The 22037-nt window shown below is 42.0% G+C and overlaps 2 protein-coding genes across 2 annotated transcripts; one reads left to right on the forward strand and one right to left on the reverse strand.

Annotated features, from left to right (window-relative positions):
• The first annotated feature begins 388 nt into the window (after nt 1-388).
• On the forward strand, nt 389-16055 carry ehd1a (EH-domain containing 1a). Its single transcript, XM_053323906.1, has 6 exons — nt 389-1126; nt 6767-6864; nt 11761-12002; nt 13075-13245; nt 14433-14597; nt 14925-16055. The coding sequence occupies exons 1-6, from the start codon at nt 738-740 to the stop codon at nt 15456-15458; spliced, it is 1599 nt and encodes a 532-aa protein (XP_053179881.1). The 5' UTR covers nt 389-737; the 3' UTR covers nt 15459-16055.
• Nucleotides 16056-20295: 4240 nt separating this feature from the next.
• Nucleotides 20296-21510, reverse strand: map1lc3cl (microtubule-associated protein 1 light chain 3 gamma, like). The gene is made up of 4 exons (XM_053323632.1): nt 21453-21510; nt 21287-21342; nt 21072-21178; nt 20296-20485 (listed from the first exon to the last, which is right to left on the reverse strand). Exons 1-4 carry the CDS (start codon nt 21508-21510, stop codon nt 20296-20298), a joined length of 411 nt encoding a protein of 136 aa, XP_053179607.1.
• Between the last annotated feature and the right edge of the window lie 527 nt (nt 21511-22037).

Below are 22037 nucleotides of genomic sequence, written 5' to 3' on the forward strand. Positions count from 1 at the left end.
TAGGACATCAAAATCACCCATAAAGATATCCCTGATTAAACGTAATGATAAACAAATTCGGAATGATGTATTTCTCTGTCTGAGGGGAAATTGGCTGGCATGGTAGAGGTTGTATTTCCGCTTCTATTTGGCTTCGCCGGTTAACCAACTATTTTTTCCTAGGACGATGGAGTCTTGACCCGCTCTTCTCTACCTCTGATTGGCTGGTACTCGTTGCCTTCGTTGGTTGGGTTAGTGGCACGAAGAATGTGATTGGTTAGGGCCGGGTTAGAATGCCAGGATGCACCAATCAGAGGTGGAGTAGGGCGAGTCATATCTTTGCCATCCTAGAGAAAAAAGAAGTATAGCTGCTGAGGCTAGTTGGTGCAACTGACAGGCGGGCGCTAAGCGAGTCAGCTAACTGCTAAAGAGTTGCCACGGTGGAGTTATTACAGTAATTTTGCAGCATTAAACGATATTTATCAAGCAAAAGCTCGGTATTTACGGCGGGGTGAAGCTGGCAATATAACATTAAGCCAACGTCAGCTGAAGAGGGAGTCCTCCTGAATGACTGGTTAGCTAGCGAACGAGGAGGTGGGGACAAAAACTTCCAAGACCTCGCCCAGCCATTGCTTCATTACCGCAGGCAGCTGCTCAACTCTCTGACGGGGTGAGAGGATCCACAACCAACACCTCAAGCTTCTTATCCACAAGGGGGAAACTGACACAGCCGGTGTCAATTTAAAGGGGCAAGAATCATGTTCAGGAAAAACATGAAGAAGGACCCGGAGCTGTTTCAAAACGTGTCGGAGGGTCTGCGGCGGCTGTACCGGACCAAGCTGTTCCCGCTGGAGGACACGTATCGCTTCCACGACTTCCACTCCCCTGCGCTGGAAGATGCCGACTTCGACAACAAGCCCATGGTCCTGCTGGTGGGGCAGTACTCCACCGGGAAAACCACCTTTATCCGGCACCTCATGGAGCAGGACTTCCCCGGTATGCGGATTGGACCCGAGCCGACCACAGACTCTTTCATCGCGGTGATGCACGGGGAGCAAGACGGGGTAATACCGGGCAACGCGCTAGTGGTCGACCCCAAGAAGCCCTTCCGCAAACTCAACGCTTTTGGCAACGCCTTCCTCAACAGGTAAAAGCCCGTGTGCTTCCAATATCACACTAAACAGCTTATAGCCAAGAAATGTGAAAAATGTAATTCAGATGGATTATAGGGTCTGAGCAGCTAGGGCACTGAAGCTATTGACTAATGTATGAATGAGTCGATTATATGTCATTGCTTGTCTGGAAATGTCACTCAGTCAGGATGCAGCTGCGTGTTGAGAAACAGAAACGTGTCATTAAAACACATCACCCATGGTTTAAATCCCCTCCATACACTACAAGTCCTTACATGTACTATCCCCCCCCCAAGCTCTGTCAAAACCAAGTGAGTGAGTTTTCCCCATTTCATCATCCTCAGGGAATGCGGATGTTTAGTGTCAATAGATAGTTGGTTGAGACAGTCTGGTAAACACCAAGGACAGGAGGGTGCTTTCCTAACACCCTACACCACTCAAACAAGTCCTTTTCCTTTCACTTTGGAGCAAGATCCTGCAAGTTACCACCGTGCCTCCCTTTCCTTTACCCTTCTTCAGCCTCTTATCTCTGAGCACCTGGCAGTGTCACTCCACAGTTTTGTCCCAGTGTCACTAGTGTGGCCCCTTCAATGGAGAAATAGTTGTTAAGTAGTGTTGCTAGGCAACCACACTGACCTTGTCCTGTCCTCAGATGTGGCTGCTGTCATGAGTTTCATACCTCCTGAACCATATAAGTGTTACCACATCACAGGAGCTACAAGCCAACTCCCTTTTTCACTACCTGTGAGTGGGCCTTGCGAAACCTTATTACCAGGGGTTAAAGGTTTTTGTGTCTATCTCCTTGTAGTTAGGGCTGTAACTAATGATTATTTTCACCATTGATTCATCAGTTGATTACTTTTTTGACTAGTCGATGAGTCGTTTGGTCTATGAAATGGAGAAAAGTTTCCTAAAGCCCAAGCTGAGATCCTCAAATGTTTTGTTTTATCCACAATCCAAAGATTTTCAGTTTAATATCAAAGAAACCAGAAAATACTCAGATGAGAAGCTGGAATGAGAGAATTTTCTTAAAAGTAATCAATTCAATGGGTAATCGTTGCAGCTCTACTTGTAGTATTGTGACATTAAGATATGCCTGATGATATCCTGAAGAAAGTTACACAGTCCCTCCTACAGTTTTATGACTCACTCGGACTGCCACTTGCTTCTCTTACTCACCCGGATGTCAAAGTCTAATGTAGAAAAAAAAAAAAACCCTACACTTAAGGACACAAAAAAAAAACCTCAGATGACTCAAGTGTTACTCAGGTGGGGCTTTAAGTAATTTGTGTAAGGCAAGAGTGGCAAAAATTAGGAAATTATAGAAAGCTGCAACATAAAAGCAGAACAGAAAGTGAAACAAACTGAATAGAGAGAAAAGAGAGGTTAAGAAAAAAAAAAGGAGAGTGAGTGATGACCGCCAGGATTTCAGTGAGTGTCCCAGGCTCAGAGTGAAATGTGAGAGAGGGGCAAGCAAATTAAATCTTTAAACATCCTTAATCCTGTCTATTTTATCTGGATTTGTTATTGGTGTCACTTCCTATAGAGGACGTAAATATATCCCTCGCTCTCTGTCTCTCTCACTGTCTCTGCTGTCTCTGTGGTGTCCCCCTACGCAGGAGTAGCCTCTCAAACAGTCGGACTAATAATACACAAAAAAATGATGATGTACTTGCGGACGGTCAGCATCTTAATCTGTTATTAGCTTCAGATTATCAACCAAACACTGTATTAGCACAAACAACACAAGGCCAAAACACTCAGGCTGACACTTCCTTACGATAGCCCTATTTCCATTATCCTTTGCAATCATTTCCCTCAATTATGTGGAGTGTTTACTTTATCTCGCATGAGTGCTAACCTCTGTCAAACAACATCAGTCCTCCTCCAAAAAAGTGAAGTAATGTGTTTCAGTGTTAAAAGATTGGGTGTTGCCGGGACCTCACAGACTGTCTGTTCACCCCTCGAGTTTATTACAGACCTGAGGGGAAACCAGATAAGATTGTGCATCAACAAAGGCCATTGTCCACCTCAGCATCATTTGTCAAACTCATGGGAGTTGTGATCCTCTTTGAAATCAGGGCTAAGTGGTCTAAAGATCAACCTAATGAAAGGCTGTTAGTAGCTCACATCATCGTACATAGCAGATATATGCAAGTCTGACAACAGCAGGTGCACAGCCTTGTTAAACGTGTAGATCTAATACATAATTAATCAGTCGTGACAGCACGTAGCTCGGAGCAGGCCTCCGCAGGTCGATAAAACTTTTGTCAAGACGAGCATTTGGAACTGGGCTTTTTTTGGCTTGGATCGAGCAAGTTTTCCACTTTCCTCTCAGAAGGCCAAAAATATTTCGATTGGCTTTCAGCAGTGGGGTTATTGAATGTGTTTTTGTTTTTTTTAACTCGCTCATAAGTGTAGATGTTGAAGGGTTATAAAGGGTCAGACCGCTAATTGAGTTAGAGAAGAAAATACCAACACAGGGACCCGGTTCAGTGTGATCAGCCCTTTTAAACCATAGTCATTCAACCTGTGGATTAGCCTTTAACTACCAGGCTTCAGGTAGGACTTACCTTCAGTATAACCACTAATTTACGAGGAGAATAAACAGAGGTAACGTCATGGGACCCTCACACCTACAGTCTTCTCCTGACAGAAGGGAACAGTTGGCGTATGCGAACATCTTTCCCCTCATTTCCATTTTTGTTTCAGGTTCTTCTGCTCTCTTGTGCAGCGAGGTCTAGATAATAAATGTCAGTAAATAAAGATAATGTGTCTCTCCCACTCCCAGATAACCTAGAACATTTTATACTGCATATTTTCACACTTCCTTCCTTTTTTTTTAGGTGAAATGCTGCAAAAGTCAGAGGCCTCAGTGTGTTTTTGTGCTCTCTGTAAGCCATTATTCAGTAAAATCAGAGTCAGCAAAGTCTTGGTTCCACACTGGCCCGCCCTGGTCTGCACTGTCCTGCTCAAGGACACTGACTCGGCACTTTACTGAGACACCAGCTGACACACACACATACACACAAGGCCTTGTAGATCGCATATTTGTCACCATACAGAGGAACAAACACACCTGAGGACACATGAACATATTTACACACATATAACGATGTAATTTAATCCAACACATACACTGAGAAAAAGTTTAGAGGAAGCAAACATGGAAAAGTCACACAGTTGTAACCTCCCCGGTACACATCCCCAGTGCAGGCGCCGGCCAACTCTGCTTTGCTTCCTCTCCTCCTCGGGAAGTTGAGGTTACAATGTGAGTGAAGGTCAAAGGTCAGGAAGTGAGGCAAGAGAGGAAGACTTCCAATAGGGCCTGGAGGGGGGGTATGAGGGGGTCCGACGTGGAATATTAATCCAGGCGTCATGCTAACGGACTTTTCATCAAAGTGACGTCAAGTGTGCTCCAACATTTGTGTACGTGAGAAATGCGCAGATGTTTACTAGCTGAGCGTGACCTTACTTGACATACTCTGCTGACCCATAATGCATTGGTTCACCTCAGAGTGCACAATGGCGGAGATTGAGAGTCAGGCTAAAAGCTACCGTCACTTCATGAAGTTTTAATAGTTGTTGTAGTTGAGAAAGTAACCATTTAGATTCCCGATATGTGATCCAAATAATGCCCGTTTGGTGCTAAGTTTTCGGAAATGTGACGAGCTGCTGTCAGTCATGTGATGCATGACTGTCTTTCTTGAATATTCTTCAGTGTGAACAGTCCACTGGTGACCACAGACTTAATCATTCATTAAATAGACAGTAAGCAGTACATACTGATCGATTACGTACCAGGCAGGGCTTTAGTAGGCAGCCGACAGGTTTCTCACTCTCCTGACACATAATTTAACAGTAAAGGAGCTCAGGTATGTGCTGGGGCCCTCCATGCCTATTAGGATCCTCCTGTTTCCTGAGAATTTGAGTTCATCAGTTGTGCACCCCCCCCCCACAAGCTCCGTGTGGAAAATGTTGGGATAGATAGTTTAAATGGAAAACCTGAGCCAGAAAATTCCAACTGGATATCATCCTGTCGGCCATCAGCAGTGAGAGTTCGTGAGGAAAAAAGAGCTGCGTGTTTGTTATCTTTGGCCGTCGGTGTTATTGTAATGTAATAACATACATAGGATCTGCATGAGAAAAGCCCCTCTCTCATATTTCTTTGACTTTGTCCCTGGATTTTTCCTTTTTCCCCCCTGCGTGTGTTGCGGGACCTCTCTTAGGGTTTGGTGTGTGTGTGCGTGTGTGTGTGTGCCCTTGGGTGCTTTTGCAGCAGGAATGTAAAAGAACGGTTCTCCCGGTCTTGTGACCCGGTGCCTCTGAGCTCATGTTGTGAGTATCGGTTCAGTTTGACTGAGAGGGCAGCAGAGCGAGAAGCAGCACTTTCAACTCTAGGGGTGCCTTAACAATCCCCGTCTTTGTCCCGGACGCCGTGGGTTTATGTAAAACCACGCATCTTCTCGCACTGTTTAGTGTGTGTGTGTGTGTGTGTGTGTGTGTGTGTCCTGGCCCACTTTCTGTTAGAGAGTGACACTCCCCTTTAAAGTTTAAAACCCTGGTGTCCAGGATTAAAGGAGACCTTTGTGCAGTGAATTACTTTACAGTGGGAATGACTCACAATTCCCACAATTCATGAATTACAGCGTATTGTCCGAGTGTTTCCCAAACATTCTTACATCAATGGAGGCGTTCCTACGGTCAGACAGCTCCGCAGACTGCTAAGGAAAAAACAAGTGTACTATACAACATGGAAAGTCTCGACTGTAGCTGAAACCATTCATAATTAGTCGTTATTAATTGATTAGTCCATCAACAGTAAATTAATCAGCCATTATTTCAATAATTTATTGATCATAGGTTATTATTTATACAAGAAAAAAAAGTAGTTTTTAACTATTTTGTGACATTTATACATAAGACGATTAATCTAGAGCTGCAACGATTCATCAATTACAGGACAGATATTTGAGGTTTGCATTTGAGTTTGAGCAATTTGGGTTTTTGATAACAATGATCATTTTTTTCCATTTTCTTGCATTCTATAGACTCAAAAAGTAATCCATCATGAAAGTATTATTCAGTTGTAACCCCTTTTTTTTCAGAACCACCCTAGGACAATTAGCAACTATTTTGATAAAAGAATAATCCTTTTAATTATTATTATTATTTTTTAAGCATTTAGTTGGGACAAAAGAGGATGTCATTTTGGGTTTTGGGAAACATTTTTCACCATTTTCTGACTGATCAATTAATCAAGAAAATGACAGATTAATAGATCCTCAAAGTAACAGTCTTTTTGTAGTTTCAAATACAACCTATAATCATCACATATCACCATTCTTAACTACAGGTAGTTGTGAAAAAGGCGTAGCCGCTTGACCCTGATCTACAGTTACTGCTATTCACACCCACCGCTGCATCTTCGAGCTTCATGTTTAGTTTTTCCAGCAGCGAGTGTTGATGTTTGAGAGCAGGGCGGTTGTTACTTAAAGCTGCACAATAATATCTGTTTAATGCCACGCTTATGTGTAAACACTCTCACCCGACTGGTTTTTTTGCCTCTCCCATCGTCCCTCTCTACCTCTCTACCTTCACACTTCTTCTATTTTCACTTTCTCTTCCTCCCCTCCCTTGTGCTTTTTCTGCAGGTTCATGTGTGCCCAGATGCCAAACCCGGTCCTGGAGAGCATCAGTATCATCGATACTCCAGGAATCCTGTCCGGGGAGAAACAGAGGATAAGCAGAGGTCTGTCTGACGCACTAACTCGCCCTCGTACCCTCTCGCTCAGCAACTCACGAGTGTTACAAGTGTTTTTTGACAGAGCCACACCCTCCGCTCAAGCACCCTGAAATAATGTAAACAGTAGCTCTGCATACATGCAAAGTACGTCGACAGGAAGTTTAAAAAAGAAAAAGGAAACATGCTCAGTATGTGCTCCCTCCCCTCTAAGCCTCGCTATGTTTTTTTTTTTTACAAAGTCAAACTCTAGCAGTCTTGCTCGTAGCACTGTCAAGCCCATATTTAACTCTTTACCCCCCCCCCCCCCCCCCCCCCCCCCAGGCCAAATAGCTCATGTAAGTCTGATGGAGGCATTCACAGCTTGACAGAAGCAAAGGGGCACGAAGCACTTTGAAGTGTACTTCCTGTCTCTGTACCTGTGGTTTTCTAGGGCACGCTCCTCTTTCACATCCTTTCCTTTAGTCTCTCTTTCTGTTTTCAGACCAGACTTATAACTGAAAGCTTTTCTTCTATGTAGCTGGATTTTTTTTATTTCTTCATCAGTGTTTCTGTCACTCTGTGTACTTTCTGTCCCACGCTGTATCCTTTATCACATTTTATCAGAGTCATTCCCTGGGAATAAATCAATTTATATTTTTGTCTCAGCTTGCTCCGACAATGCTGTGACCTACAGGGTCAGTCCAGAGTTGCAGCACACACAGTTTTCCTTTTTTACTTTTGATGATTTTACAGAATACAAGCAGAAGATAACAGCGCAGCTGAGCACAACTTCTGCTTTTTGTACCTGGTTTGAGCCCCTTTAAGAGGAAGCCTACGTACAGCAGCAGCTTTTTTGCGTACTGTAGGGAAAGGAAGTGGAGTAAAATGGCAAACATAGCAGAGTGTTTCCCAAGACTGCCCTCCTCCCACCCATCCCCCCCACCCAAGACCTGATACACAGTCAATCTGCTTTTTATTGAGTTCAGTTTCCTGTGAGACGCAGCAGAGAAGAAGAAGAAGCAGGAGGAGAGAAAAAAGAGTCCTGTAAAGACACTGAAAATGCCAAAGAAGCGACTGTAAACATACAAACCAAAATTAGTTCCATCTGATAAGGATCCTACAAAAGTGTGTGTGTGTGTGTGTGTGTGTGTGTGTGTGTGTGTGTTGCCTCACACCTCAGACAGCTTTGTTTCTATACATACATACTTACACATTCTTACTCTCCAACACACAAGCACACACACTCAACGACCCACGTTATCCTCTGCTCTGTTTCTATATAAACACTGATACAATACTGTACTCCACTGTGTCATATATAAACAAGGACGAGTGGATTGTGTGGCTTGTGTGTGTGTGTGTGTGTCTGGACATACTCCAAATACTAGCAGATATTGGGTTTGTACCCGGCTTCAGGAAACTGCTGTGTTATTTCTCAGCACTGTAATCTGCTAACAAGTGTCAGATGTCATAGACAAACACGTCTGTATCTTAACAAGGAGCAGCGTCTTACATATTTTTGTAACACCATAAAAAAGCCGGACGGTTGAGCAGTCCGTTTTTTTTACTGTTAAAGTGACAGAAACGTTGGATTTGTCTTCTACAGTGTTAAAACAACCTGTGTGAGTTACTGCAGGTCATGTCCAAAAGAGCTTTGCACACAAATTCTCTGACTCATTGAAATAACATTATCCAAGCTTTATAGTACACATTGCGTAATTCTTAGATTATGCAATAATTTCTGTTGAGGTCAGCAGTATTTGTTCCTTAATGAACCACGAAACACTATAAAGGAACCAGCAGGACAAAATAATTGAGTAATTTCTCACAAGTTAGTTTGATGAGAAAATTGACTCCTGTACTCTAAATTTAAATTAGAGACCGTCAGCTTATTTTAGCACAAAGCCGGGGAACAGCTAGGTAACAAAATCCACCAACCAGCACCTCTAAAGCTCACAAATTAACACGTTACGGTTTATTTAGGATTTGATGATATGATCTTTAGTTTGCTGCACGTACCTTGAGACCTTGCTGTTGTGAGAGGGAACAGCGATGACGTCTCAGGGTTTTACAAGTGGGCGCTTTCCTTCCGCAGCATGTCACTGATGAGACCACAACAGGGTTTAGCAATGAGGCCTGGCCTGAATGCCCCCCCCCCCCCCCCCCCTCCCCTGATGTCACCTTGTTCTTGATGTTATTTCGGAGCCCAGGTGCCTCTCCTCTTAATCCAGAGCCACTGGTTTACCCTTTCAGCAGCACTGGAGACGACTTTGATGGCTTGACGCTGGGCCTCGTGTTCTCATGTCCTTAAACAGCCTGGTGGTTGACATACCTCCGAATCCACTGCAGCCAAACTTCCACTTAGCGAACCTCAGCTCTGCAGCCATGTTGTTCAATGTCGGCTGACAATGCTGCACGCTTAATCCTCTTTACTTATCATATTATTTTAATCGGCATAAAAACCAAAGTGTAAAAATGACACGTTTCAAGTTTTCAAGTTTGTTTCATTTAGGTTGCACTTAAAAAATCAAACAGGTTTCTCAATGAAGTACTTCACAGACAGAGATACAGGCATAAAGACATATATGTGCATAGCAGATGGTGTGGTAGTAAAGATAGAAACAAGTTTAAACATAGTTTTAAACTCAAGAAATCAGAAAAGCCAGAGGATAAAGGTAAATCTTAAAAGCATCAAAAGCCTCAGCCTGTCTAGTGGCCTCCGACAGGCCACTCCAGAGCCGAGGAGCCGCTACAACCCCTGCCATGTTCCATGTTGTGGTTTTACAGGAACACGTGTCGGACTTCCTCTTATACAATTCAGTTGCTGTATAGATTATATAAATGAGATGCGAAAAGTCGTAAATTTAGAGTTGCTGGTCTGCGGATTTTGTCACCTTCAGACAAAACCAGGCTAGTTACAGCACGCTAAGCTAACCAGCTGCTGGCTCTAGCTTCATATGTATTGACATCGTCCAACTCTTGGCAAGAAAACTTATTTAAAAAATGTCAAACTATTCCTTTAATAAGCTATGAGATTTAAAATGTATCTTCTAATATTAACAGATTTTACCTTGACAGCCTGGTCCACCCACTTCTCTGCTCTGTATCCATGATGAGACTCTGAGACTCATTGTGCTCGGTATGCATGTTTGCATGTTAGAGATGCTGCAGTTGTTGATGGGGGCTATAAGTAATTCTCGGCTTGAGCAGCTGTCACTCCGTCTAGTTCCCCCCCCGACACATGTTGAGAAAAAGAATGAGCAAATGTCCTCAGCTGGCTCTCATGGGGATGTTGGACTTAAAATATTCCCCCTTTTATGCCCCTCTACTTTCAAATGTCATGCGCACTCACTGCTTTCTTTTCTCTTTCTTTTCCTTTTTTTGTCCTGTGGGTGTTTTCCAGTGTTCGTCTTCCACGTTCTTCTTCTATTACACATGTTCCTCTTACTTTCACTCTTACGTTTCTCTCACCCATATCTGTCACTTTCACGCTCTCTGTCTTGCCTTTTTCTTTTTCAGTCTCTCTGTCTCTCTGTCTCCCTTCGCATCTATCTATATCTCTATCTCTCTCCCTCTCTTTCTCCCAACTGTCCACTACCATATCTCTCCGTCTCTCTTTTGTATACACGTGCTCGGACACAGACAAAAGCCAGCCATGTTGGAATGCGTGTGCAGCAGATCTGGCGCTGATTGTGCGGCAGCCGAGATGAGCTTTTAGAGCAACTGCATTCTTCTCTGATCAGATGACACACACACTCACTAATCAAAACCATAATTCTCTCTCTCTCTCCCTCTCTCGCTCTATTTCTCTTTCCGCAGCCTCTCGAGGCAAAGCAACGTTCAGTTTTATGCAGTTTGAGTTTGCCCACCCACCCACCCCCTTTCTCGTTTCTCAAATAACCTCAAAAAAGAAATAAAGTTTCTTGGCTCAGAACTTCACTTTGTAGCGTTAAAATGACGCTGCATAAATGATCAAAACACCTCTTGACATTTTTTATTTTAGGATAAGAGAGTAGTGAATAGATAGAGGTCATTTAATCCCTGAAGCTAATTCATAGCTTCCAGAAGTTTAAACAATCTTTACCTCTGTGCACTTCTCATTCCGTGTCAGTAAAGCTAGTTAATAGATAACCAGAGGGGGGAAAGCCCCACCTCTTCAAAGCTGTTATCTAAACATTATTGGATGTGGAATATGGACGTAGAACCCACAATTAAGCCTGCAGCAACACAATTTATTGACTGATTGGAGCCTTTGAGCTCTCTGTCAGGTTTTATGTCTCTACACACGTCTGCCTGCTGTTCTCAGTGGAAAATATGAGAGATACTTTCAAACTATCATGAGTGGAAAACGAGAAAATAACTGTTTGTGAGGGAGTTTGCAGAGATGATTTACTCTGACTAGATGCTAATATTAAGCTATTCATCACAAGTTATTCATCACACATTTCTTGACTTGACAGTACACAGGGAAACTTATGAGCTGAAGTTAGAGACAGCCCTACGTGTGTTGACCATTAGAGCTTTTCAAGATTTTAGTCATTAGCTTTATCACTTCTCATTCTCTTTCTCGTACACTCTTCAGTCAAACTTTACATTTATTTATTCAGTTCAGACACTTTTTTTTCAAGAGGAAGTTTTGATGGTCACTTTAAGTACTAACTTCCTGTTCAAGTCCCACTCCCTTCTTGTATCCATAGAGACATTTTTGTGAAATAAACAGATGTAGATAGTAGTTTGTGTTACACCTCCACAGTGTTGTAGCTGTCTCAGAGTTTAGGAATGTCACGGATGTCAGACAGGTTGTTTTTCAGCCGAGACACATTCAAAACTCTCGCTGACAGTCAATTCATAGTTTGGAAAAATCCACTGAATCAACTGTGACGCACATCAACTCACCTCTCTTCCCATTTATCTCCTCTACAGGTTACGACTTTGCCGCAGTTCTGGAGTGGTTTGCCGAACGCGTGGACCGCATCATCCTACTGTTTGACGCCCACAAACTGGACATCTCAGACGAGTTCTCCGAGGTGATCCGCGCCCTCAAGAACCACGAGGACAAAATGCGCGTAGTGCTGAACAAGGCTGACCAGATCAGCACTCAGCAGCTGATGAGGGTGTACGGAGCGCTGATGTGGTCCCTGGGCAAAATCATCAACACGCCCGAGGTAAAAGACTCAATGTTAAATAGATTTCTTTTTCCACAGATACATTTTAGATTTGTGGGAGCGCCCTGGTGGTCGAGTGGTTAGAGCGCATGCCACATAATCGCAGCTTCCCTGGTTCGAATCATTCCCCTTTCTTGCTCTCCCTGTTTCCTGTCGGCATCTCTGCCAGTTACTATCTAAAATAAAGGCAAAAAAAGCCTAAAATAAATGATGATGATTTTCCTTCTTCGTTCAGTTAAAATGAGCCGCTCTTTACTTGGGTGTCAAGGTCACTGAAGGTGTCACAGCCTGTTAATGTTTTGAGGGAAACTGACCGTGTTAGACTGATCTGGACTGACGAGTTTTTCTGAGACCACAGTTAAGGTAAAGCTACTTTATTTGTCCTCAGTCTCTGCATGTAACCCATCGTAAGTATTAGGAGCAGTGGAGGGCCAAGGTGCAGCGCTCAGGGACCATTAACCTCACATACATGTTTTTTGACAATAGGAGGAAACCGTTATCGAATAGTGACAGATTTTTAAGATCATTTCCGTCAAAGTTTCCATTTCAATAACAACCCACGCAGGGTCTTTATCTGTGTAACGAATTAAAGTGAAATACACTTTTAACACCATGTATCTCAGACCTCATGTACTGCCTGATATCATGTGACCCCCCCCCTCCTGTCTTGTGATTGTTCCTTGACTGTCGAGTTAATATTTGATCCAGGGCTATATTCATAAACCGATCCCAGAGAAACCTTTGGATCATGTGGATAATTATTCATTGACTTTGAGAGTGCATTGTATCATAAACCCTCCCCACAGGATGGAAAGCACAGCACATACTTTATTTAATTTGTTCCTTCACCTACAACCTCAGTGTCATATATCATGTCTTCACACATCCTGTTTGTCTGTTTTTGGGGTTGTTTTTTTTTTTTTTTTAAGTATACAAATGTGTTTCTGGGTCTGTTTCATTCATTTGAACCAGATTGCAGCGTCATCATGTCTGTGACCTGTGAAAGACTTTCCTCTCATGTGGGTGTGGGCAGAGATTAATGTGGACTGATTTTGTGCAATTCTTATTCCAGGTGGTGCGGGTGTACATCGGGTCATTCTGGGCCCAACCCCTGTTGGTCCCAGACAACAGGAAGCTGTTTGAGGCGGAGGAGCAGGATCTGTTCGTAGACATCCAGTCGTTGCCTCGTAACGCAGCTCTGCGCAAACTCAATGACCTCATCAAACGAGCACGCCTCGCCAAGGTCAGTGTCAACCACGCCCGACTAGAAAACTGCATCAAGTTCGTGTCGAGGCCTCTCCTGTTAACAGATTAATCAGCGGCCCAAACCTAATGTACTTATCATGTACACATATTCTGCCTTTCTCCACACTTAACTCAAGAATAAAAATACCTTGATCTGAATTAAAATTGAGATTTAAATATGTCTTGTGAAATCACCTCAAAAGTAAAAGAAATGTATGAATAAATGCAATAGTAGTATACTTTTCACCATATCAGTGGAATTCCTATCAAGCCAATCTACTGAGAGTTTTTCTTAGTTTTTTTTTTAATAGACTTTGATTTTATCGGAATGTTTTTACTGAACAAAAATCTACAGTTCAGGGGTTTTTTTTTCTGGGAAAATTCTCCCAGCTCTCCAAACTGCTGCTTCAGGGAATTCATGCCGCTCGCTTTCCAGGATCACCCCCTGCTGCACCCAACAGCGTAACACCTGGTGGATAATATTTTCTCTTCCCCTCTCCGTGACTGTCACATGATCATGACTGCCTCTTATCTACGGCCAGTCTACATTGCTTTGGCAAGATATTCATCAGGATCTAACTACATGTAAAATTATTCCGTTTCCCCTGCTTTAATTTCAAAACCAACCACAAAGAGAAGTGAGAACAAAAGTATGTCAGATAATTATATTAATCTAATAAACTAGCAGCGGTATAACACTTAGAAGAATAAAAGAGGAATTGGTTTTACTTCCGCTAGCAGTCTATGTATATTGCCTAAATTCTCAACTTTAAAGATTCTCTCCAGAAATGTTCAAAGATATAAAAATACTCTGCTTTCAAACAGTTTTTCCACAAACATAATTTTCATTTAAAAAACTTAACTATCCTGTTTCAATGTAAAGTTTATCATCAAACTAGTCATGATGTCACAACTCCTGCTCATGTTAACCTAAGATTTAAGGTCAGCAGAGAGGTGTGAAAACATCCTTCAAGTGTCAAACGCAACACTGAAGCTCAAACATCCAACTGTAAGAACAAGAAGAAAAACACATTTTTGAGTGTAGGAGGACTTCTTTAAAACCCAGTGCCCATTGAAGACTGATCTATGGAGAAATATAAAGCACAAAATTACAAAAAATATGATCAATCCAACTCCCCACAGTTCACTAAAATGTGTGTATCCTGTTGTGAATGTGCTCTCCAGGTGCAGGCCTACATTATCAGCTCTCTGAAAAAGGAGATGCCAAGCATGTTTGGAAAGGACAACAAGAAGAAGGAGCTGATAGCCAACCTGGGAGAGATCTACCTAAAGATCGAGAAGGAGCACCAGATCTCACCTGGAGACTTCCCTAAGCTTGCCAAGATGCAGGTGAGATTGAAAGGAAAGAAAAAAGGGTGGTGGATAACGAGACAGGAGACAGTGATTTACTGTCCGAATGAACTGCAGGTTTCCATCATGTAATGATATTTTTGGCTTGTTATATAAATGGTTCAGAGTAGCATGACCTTTTCAACCTTTACTCTCTTCACATCTTCGCCTTTCTTTGCCTTTTGCCCTCCAGGATGGGCCAGGACGGGGATGAGATTTATTTTTCCTGGTTTGTCAGGAAATCCTGCTTCTTGTATACTGCTCGCGTTGGTAGCCATTGAAGACTGATCTATTTCTATCACCAATTCCTGTTTTCTCTTGACTCAGGAGCTGCTGAACGGTCAGGACTTCGCCAAGTTCGCCGCACTGAAGCCCAAACTGCTGGAAGCGGTGGAAGACATGCTCGCTAACGACATCGCCCGCCTCATGGCCCTGGTGCGCCAGGAGGAGGCCAACATGCCCAGCCAAACCGTCAAGGGTGGAGCCTTTGAGGGAACCATGACCGGGCCTTTTGGCCACGGCTATGGCGAGGGAGCCAGCGAAGGTATCGACGAGATAGAGTGGGTGGTGGGCCGCGACAAGCCTTCATACGATGAGATCTTCTACACACTCTCTCCCATCAACGGAAAAGTGTCCGGCGCTGCGGCCAAGAAGGAGATGCTGAAGTCGAAACTTCCCAACACGGTCTTGGGAAAGATCTGGAAGCTGGCCGACGTGGATAAAGACGGCCTCCTCGACGATGAGGAGTTCGCCCTGGCCAACCACCTGATCAAGGTAAAGCTGGAGGGCCACGAGCTCCCGCCTACGCTGCCTGAACATCTGGTGCCCCCGTCCAAGCGCGGGACAGTGATCCAAGAGTAGACGTGCGGAGAGGAGGAGGAGGAGGAGGAGGAGGAGCAGCCTGGAAGCCGGCCATGTCAACGCTTTGCTTCGTGTTTCGGACTCTGCCGACAAAAGTCCAACAAGCATGAACAGCATCATCCTCCAACAAGCTGTGATCCTGTAGGCTTCCCGACCCACCGTGAGGAGGGTTTCACCAGAAATAGACTGGAGGGTTTGGGGGGGGGGGTTGATCTTTGTGCATTAGGGGATAAATATTCAGGTATCTATTAGAAATAAATTGGGGGTGGGGGGTGGGGGATGGAGGAGGGGGTTTGATTTACCAACAGATGAAAGGACTTATTGGATCATGAACTGATTACTTGGGGTAGTTGGAAGTTGCATGATGGAGTCGACACACATCCTGTGTAGAAGATGTCTTATAAGTATACAGTCCATATTATTATGTGTTGATCCAAAGAAATATAGTTTTTTTTCATTTGGAGAGAGAGGAAATAAATCAGTTAGAATAGTCTCATCTATATTTTTGTATTTCCTGACTGTTAACTTTGGACTCTTTCCAAATGCTTCCCTTTTTATTATTTTGCCAGATAAATAAAAAAGGAAGACTCAACCATCCGACTCCTGGTTATGTGGATTTTTATTGAATCTTTCTACAAAAAAGAAAGTCTACTAACTGCAGTTTGGAAAAATTTAAGAAAATAAATCATATCTGTTGAATAAATCTGACCTGAATCCTGGTTTTAATATGAAGTAATTTGTCATTGAGGGTTATACCAAGAACTGAGTCACCAAGAGGTCATCCAGACTGACATACTATTCTGACCTAGTTTTAATAAGTGCAATGTCATGTGCTGCCCTCTGTAGGCCAGAGACAGTCACTGTCAGCCTTATCTCAGGAAACCCTTAACATGACTCTTCTGTGTGGATGAACTGAACTTGAGGGCAAATTGAACAAAAAAAAGTGACGGAGATATACACTTGAGCATTCAGAGGACACGTGGAGACAATTTAACAAAGCTAGAAATTCAGTCCAGACTCAGGGTGACGAGCACAAATCCTAAACAGACAGGAAGATCCCTCATATGGTAGTAAGAAACAAGATTAAACTTCACTTTACATTCACCTTGTAAACCTGCAACATCATATAAACTGCTCTGAGGTCTGTGTGTTTGAGTCAAATAGGATGTAGGTGTAAGAAAGCGGAGTGTAAATCAGGTGAAGCCGTTATTGTTACTAATGGGAACGGCAACCAGCTGATTGATTCATTGCCAAGAATCATTCAATATCTTCATGCTGTGTCACATGTCCATACTTGCATGTTGACATATTTCCACGTATCACCTGGTTGTTTTGAATGTTTCGGACCACTGAATCACAATTTAAAGCGTCACAAGGAACAAATCTACCTCGGAAAAAAGCACAGTGTTATTTTTTTTATTTTTTTTTTCACAGTCATGCATCTCTCTCTCATCCACACACACACACACACACACACACACACAGGCTGCATGGAGACTCATTGACTTTCTGCTCACTGACTCACTAGATCAGATACCCATGATCCTCATCTGTTTTTTTTAGCACAGTGGTAGATTCATTCTTTGATAAAGTCCAGAGGCGCTCTCTTGTGTCTTGATGAGTTATTACACATGTTATGTTTTGGATTGACACAAAGGCTGGTTTGGTTGTGTCCGTGTGTCTTTTTATTGTTTGTTTGTTTCCAGATGTTTCATTCTGCAGCTGTGGACATTTTGACTCAAGCTCTTCAATAAGAAGGGGCTGTGTAGATTTCCCATATTTAATCTAAACCATCTTTCACTCTGTGCTGATGTAGACTAGCAGTGCTGCAAATAATGATAAAGTTACATTGACAATATAACCAGAAAAGTGCCTCATTCTGAATAGAAAACACTTCTACAGTGTTCTCACCAGGCAGCTTTTAGGTTGTGACCCCTTAAAATAAAGTCATGTCTACTTGTGACCTTATGAATGAAAATAATAACAGTAAGCGCAGAGCTAAAATTAAAACAGGTTGAAATGTTGTCTACTTACTTTGTTTGGAAGTATTATCATTACAGCATTCTTCTACAATTAAAGATCAATGCAATGATGGAGAAATGTTACAGAGCTACCTCAAACAGTTTGCCGCTCTTTATATTTCAGAGATCTGGATTAAAAAGTATTCAAAGACAACTAAAGAGGTTACCTTTTAATAACTACAATATTAAAATTCTTATTTACTGACAATGAGAATTTTTACCATTATGTTTTATTGACAATGATTTATTTATATGCTGTGTGTTCAAGAATGTGATATCAATTGAAAACATTTGATGATTATACATTTTATATCAAAATATAGACCCTAGGTAGAGTAGTTATTGCCACACTTGATGGGAAATCAAAAAATAATAAAGTTTCAACCACTTTGGTATCTGTTTAATTTGAGGCTACAGCTAACAGCTAACTTGACCAATGGGAACAAAATCTATCTTCCAGCAACTCTGAAGCTCACCAATCAAAATATTATTATAATTATATATTAAAATATATATTACTTGTTAAATATAACCGAAAAAATATAACCGAAAACATGTAAAAATGTGTAAAAACTACAAGTTGTGGTTTTATAAGGAGTAACAGAATGTGTGGGACTATTTCTTGACTGGGAGCACTGGTACACATACAGTACTAGTAATTTCCACTTCTGTTCTTCTTTTCAGAGGGAATTATTGGAGCCTCATTTTCACTTCAATACATTCAGCTGACAAAGTTACTAGTTCGCCTTCTATTCATATTTGATTATTTGATAATAGTTACACATTCATATTTGACATATAACATATGATGAGCTAATAATATAGGCTATTATGCATTTTTGAAAGCAGTCCTTTACTTGAAAAATATCTGAATACTTCCTCCACCACTTACGTTACGTTTTTTTACTTTCCACCGCTGTAAGTTGAGACTAACACTGAAGCACTGAAGTGAACTTCCCTCAGAAAAGTCCTGTGTGTTGAAAACAGATCATTTACATCTTGTTCTGGTATGTTAATATATTGACAGAGAACTGCTGGAATTTCCACAGTGGTGTGAAGTGAGAGGCATCGTGACTGTATATGAGTTTCCTTAGGCTCTGTGTTTAGATAGCTGTCCCTCTCCCCCACTGTATATCTCTCCTTTACATGCTTTCCTTTTTCCTGTCTTCCTCCGTCAGCACGTCACTGTCTCTCTTTCCCTCTTCCTTCCTCTTTTTTCTTTTTTTTAAAATGTTTTTGGAGCAGAAAAAACAAAGTGTAACATGTTAAAGTGGAAACACTAATTTCCAACATGGTCCCAAGATGACAAAAGACATAAAGACGCACAAAACATTCAACATAAAAACGAAATAATACAACTCTGAAATCCAAGAATCGCATAAAAAAACAGTTAATAACAGCATTTAAACATTAAATTTCAATATAAATCTGTTACCGGACTTCTATAAACCCCTCACATCTTTGTTTTTCATCTGTATTCTCGTCACTCCCCTGTTTGTTCAACGCCCCCCTCCCTTTCCTACTGTGTGTGTGTGTCTCCCTCTGTTTGTATTTTGGGTCACATTTGTCTCCTCCATGTCTAAAAATAATCCTGCTAGCCCTCTGACACACTGACCCCCACAGTTAGTTAGTTGACTGGGTCGGGCTTATATAACGCAGCCTTGTGTAGGGAGTGCCACTTCTCAGAGGCAAGTGAGGAATGGGGCACCTGTGTGAGTGTGTGTACAATACAGGAGTACAAGCACACAGCATTTCAAGAGTAACAAACCCATTGCTTCAACTGCTGTCAGTATTGTGCATCCTAATCCACCCAAAAGCCCTTAAATGTGATAAAAATATAAATTGTTTACCATTTTTATGTTTTAACTCATCAAACTGCTTAAAATGTTCTATATATCCAACATCAAGCTGATAGAGAAATAAATCGTTCAAGCAAAAAGAGAAAATATGTATCAAAAGTCACATAAATTGGCACAAAAGTCATTATGTAAATTAACATCTCAGCATATTATCACCTTTAAAAAAATATGAAATTATCACACAAAGTCAATCAGTTAAAAGGACAAGAATTTATTTTTTGACATAGTGACATCTGGCTACACACATCAGAGCAGCATAGAGTTGAGGTTTTGATGATGAGTCGGGTGCACAGTTTCACATTTTTGAGGGAAGACAAGGATGAAGAGGCAATCAAAGACAGGAGAGGAGGACGGGGGGAGATAAGTGCTACAAACGAGTCTGATTACCAGAAAGATGCTGACTCTGTTTTTGTGAGATTAAGAGGGAGGGGGGTGGTTCAAGGTTGTATACAATGGGTTTGTCTGCATTGAGACACATCATTTCTGAAGATTTTTTGACTCGTGAGGAGATAAAACAGGCAAAAACAAACCACAAATTTCAAAATTTTCTTAGAGCTTTGGATACAACAGAGCAGAGATCACAACAGTCATCTTCTTTACTGTTTCCTGAATTTTAAAAACCCTCCAAAACATGTATTGGCTTCTACATAAATCAATCTTTTTCTTTTTATGTCTCCCAACAGAATAATAATAATAATAAGGGATCAGTTGTAAACAAAGACTTCATCAGGTGACTCTTGCCCATCACAGTTCGATCTTGTTACAGTGTTTTAGCCATAAAAAAAGGCGGGATGGAGTGATTTGCGTTGTTTAAAAAGTCCCAAGAGGTTCATGAGGTAGGCTGATTGGCAGTTTGATGCTAAAAAAAACTGGACAACAAGAGATGGCTCAGTTCAGTTTTAGAAATCATCTGATCCAGTGTTGGTTGTGTTTGAGTTCATTTTATCTGCTTCAGGCTCAGCAGGGTGCCCTTGCTGCTGGTTGAGGCGCCCCAAACATCTCCTGCGAGGCGTAGGTGATGTAGAGGAAGCCGTCGAGGTCGCTGTAAAGGGAGTAGACCTCCCCCATGCTGGAGGACATACAGGACATGCTCTTCTCCGCCACCAGGAGAAACAGAGCCTGGGTTGAGTCCAGGTCGATCTTATTTCTAAGAAGAAAAGACAGAGAATGAGCAGGGGTGGACTTTACCTTGAAAAAAGGGAGGCAACTGTCTGGGGCCTCTAGCTAAAAGGGCCCCAAACATTTATAGCTTTATCATGATGTTTAAATATAAAAAATAGTGAATTATGATACTATTATAACTCATTGTACCCCAAATGCATACATCTACTTCAGATTTTTTACAACACATGACAAATAAAATATGATACAATATTATTGAATAAACTATCCAGCATTATATACGAATTAAAAGCTCCATTTTAGTACATTGTGCTAATAATAACTTAGTTTTACATAAGAAAACAGCTTTAAGCACTTCTACCCCTGCCAATACTAACATTCCCAATAAGAGAAACAGTGAAAATAAAGCAAGACAGCATCTGACTGGGAGACTGGGACAGGAGGGGAAATAACAGGAAAGAAGAAGAAAGAGGTGAAGTGGAGCTTTGAGAGGACTGTGGCATGTTTGACAGACTCAAGGAGAAACAACTGTTGAGGAAGGAAATGACAAATTGGTCTCAAACTGTTTGAAAAAATTAGTCATTTCTCGTCATCCTCATGATTTACTGTACCTGAGCAGACAGAGGAACTGACCCAACGTGAGCTCAAAGGGAACCAGGAACTTTGTCTTGTCTAAAAGGGGGAGGGTCTTTTCACGGATGTAACGTTCGACAATCACCTGCACACAAAAACAAATCTGCAATCAGCTGATGGTATGAAACATTTTTATAGAAATAAATAAATATGTTTAAAATACTATCAAAATATGTAGTAGAAACCAACTCACAGGCAACTTGTTGGGAAATTTAGACCGAATGCTGCACACTTCATCTTTTCTTGTTTCTAAAGAGATGTGAAGCACACATTTCCAGATGTTTTAATTGGTTTTTAAAACCAGTATCTTAATATGTTGATTAAAGTGGATCAAAGAATCAACTGTAAATGTGACTTACCAAGGCATTTCCTCTGCTTGAAGGGCATCATCTCCATGGATTTCTCAAAAGGAGCCATGTTTGTTGACTTGGGTCAGTTTGCAGCAGAGACCTGAGGTGATGGAGGTGGTGACAGTGGTCTTGCCCAGGCTGACAGGTGACGTCCCCTCGGGTGGAAGTTTGCAAACCCCAATGAGCTGCTGGGACCACTGGTGCTTTATAGGAGCCGCAGTGAGGAGGAGTCGAAATGTTACACCAGCAAACAAAGGCACACTCCTGGTACTGGGGGGCACCTTGTGGATGTGTGTGTGTGTGTGTCTGTCTGTCTGTGTGTGTGTGTGTATGTGTGTGCGTGCGCTCTCTTGCCCTGCTTTCTGGTTCAGACCAGATTCACACATACTGGTTATCTCACAGAGCATTCTCACATTCACTTGTAATATTGCTGCTGCTGTCACGTACACTAGCACAGAAAGGAGCACAGGCATGCGCAAAAAAATGGTGTAATGAGGGCTGGACACCATGTGAAGAGCAACACATGACATCCATGATTTAAACAAACAAAACTAATGGATGACCAAAACTCTCAGAATAACGAACCCAGTGCCA

The sequence above is a fragment of the Scomber japonicus genome, chromosome 8 (genome assembly GCF_027409825.1).
Source record: "Scomber japonicus isolate fScoJap1 chromosome 8, fScoJap1.pri, whole genome shotgun sequence".
In the NCBI taxonomy this organism is placed as follows: domain Eukaryota; kingdom Metazoa; phylum Chordata; class Actinopteri; order Scombriformes; family Scombridae; genus Scomber; species Scomber japonicus.

Bases quoted from the DNA above. Each gene is read 5' to 3' on its own strand.
- map1lc3cl (XM_053323632.1), bottom strand. From the start codon at position 21,510: ATGGCTCCTTTTGAGAAATCCATGGAGATGATGCCCTTCAAGCAGAGG. The intron at 21,179-21,286 runs GTGAGTTGGTTT...TTTTGTGTGCAG, and splicing joins AATTTCCCAACAAGTTGCCT to GTGATTGTCGAACGTTACAT. The intron at 20,486-21,071 runs GTACAGTAAATC...TTTTCTTCTTAG, and splicing joins CAGTTCCTCTGTCTGCTCAG to AAATAAGATCGACCTGGACT.
- ehd1a (XM_053323906.1), top strand. From the start codon at position 738: ATGTTCAGGAAAAACATGAAGAAGGACCCGGAGCTGTTTCAAAACGTG. The intron at 12,003-13,074 runs GTAAAAGACTCA...TTCTTATTCCAG, and splicing joins AAATCATCAACACGCCCGAG to GTGGTGCGGGTGTACATCGG. The intron at 13,246-14,432 runs GTCAGTGTCAAC...TGTGCTCTCCAG, and splicing joins AACGAGCACGCCTCGCCAAG to GTGCAGGCCTACATTATCAG.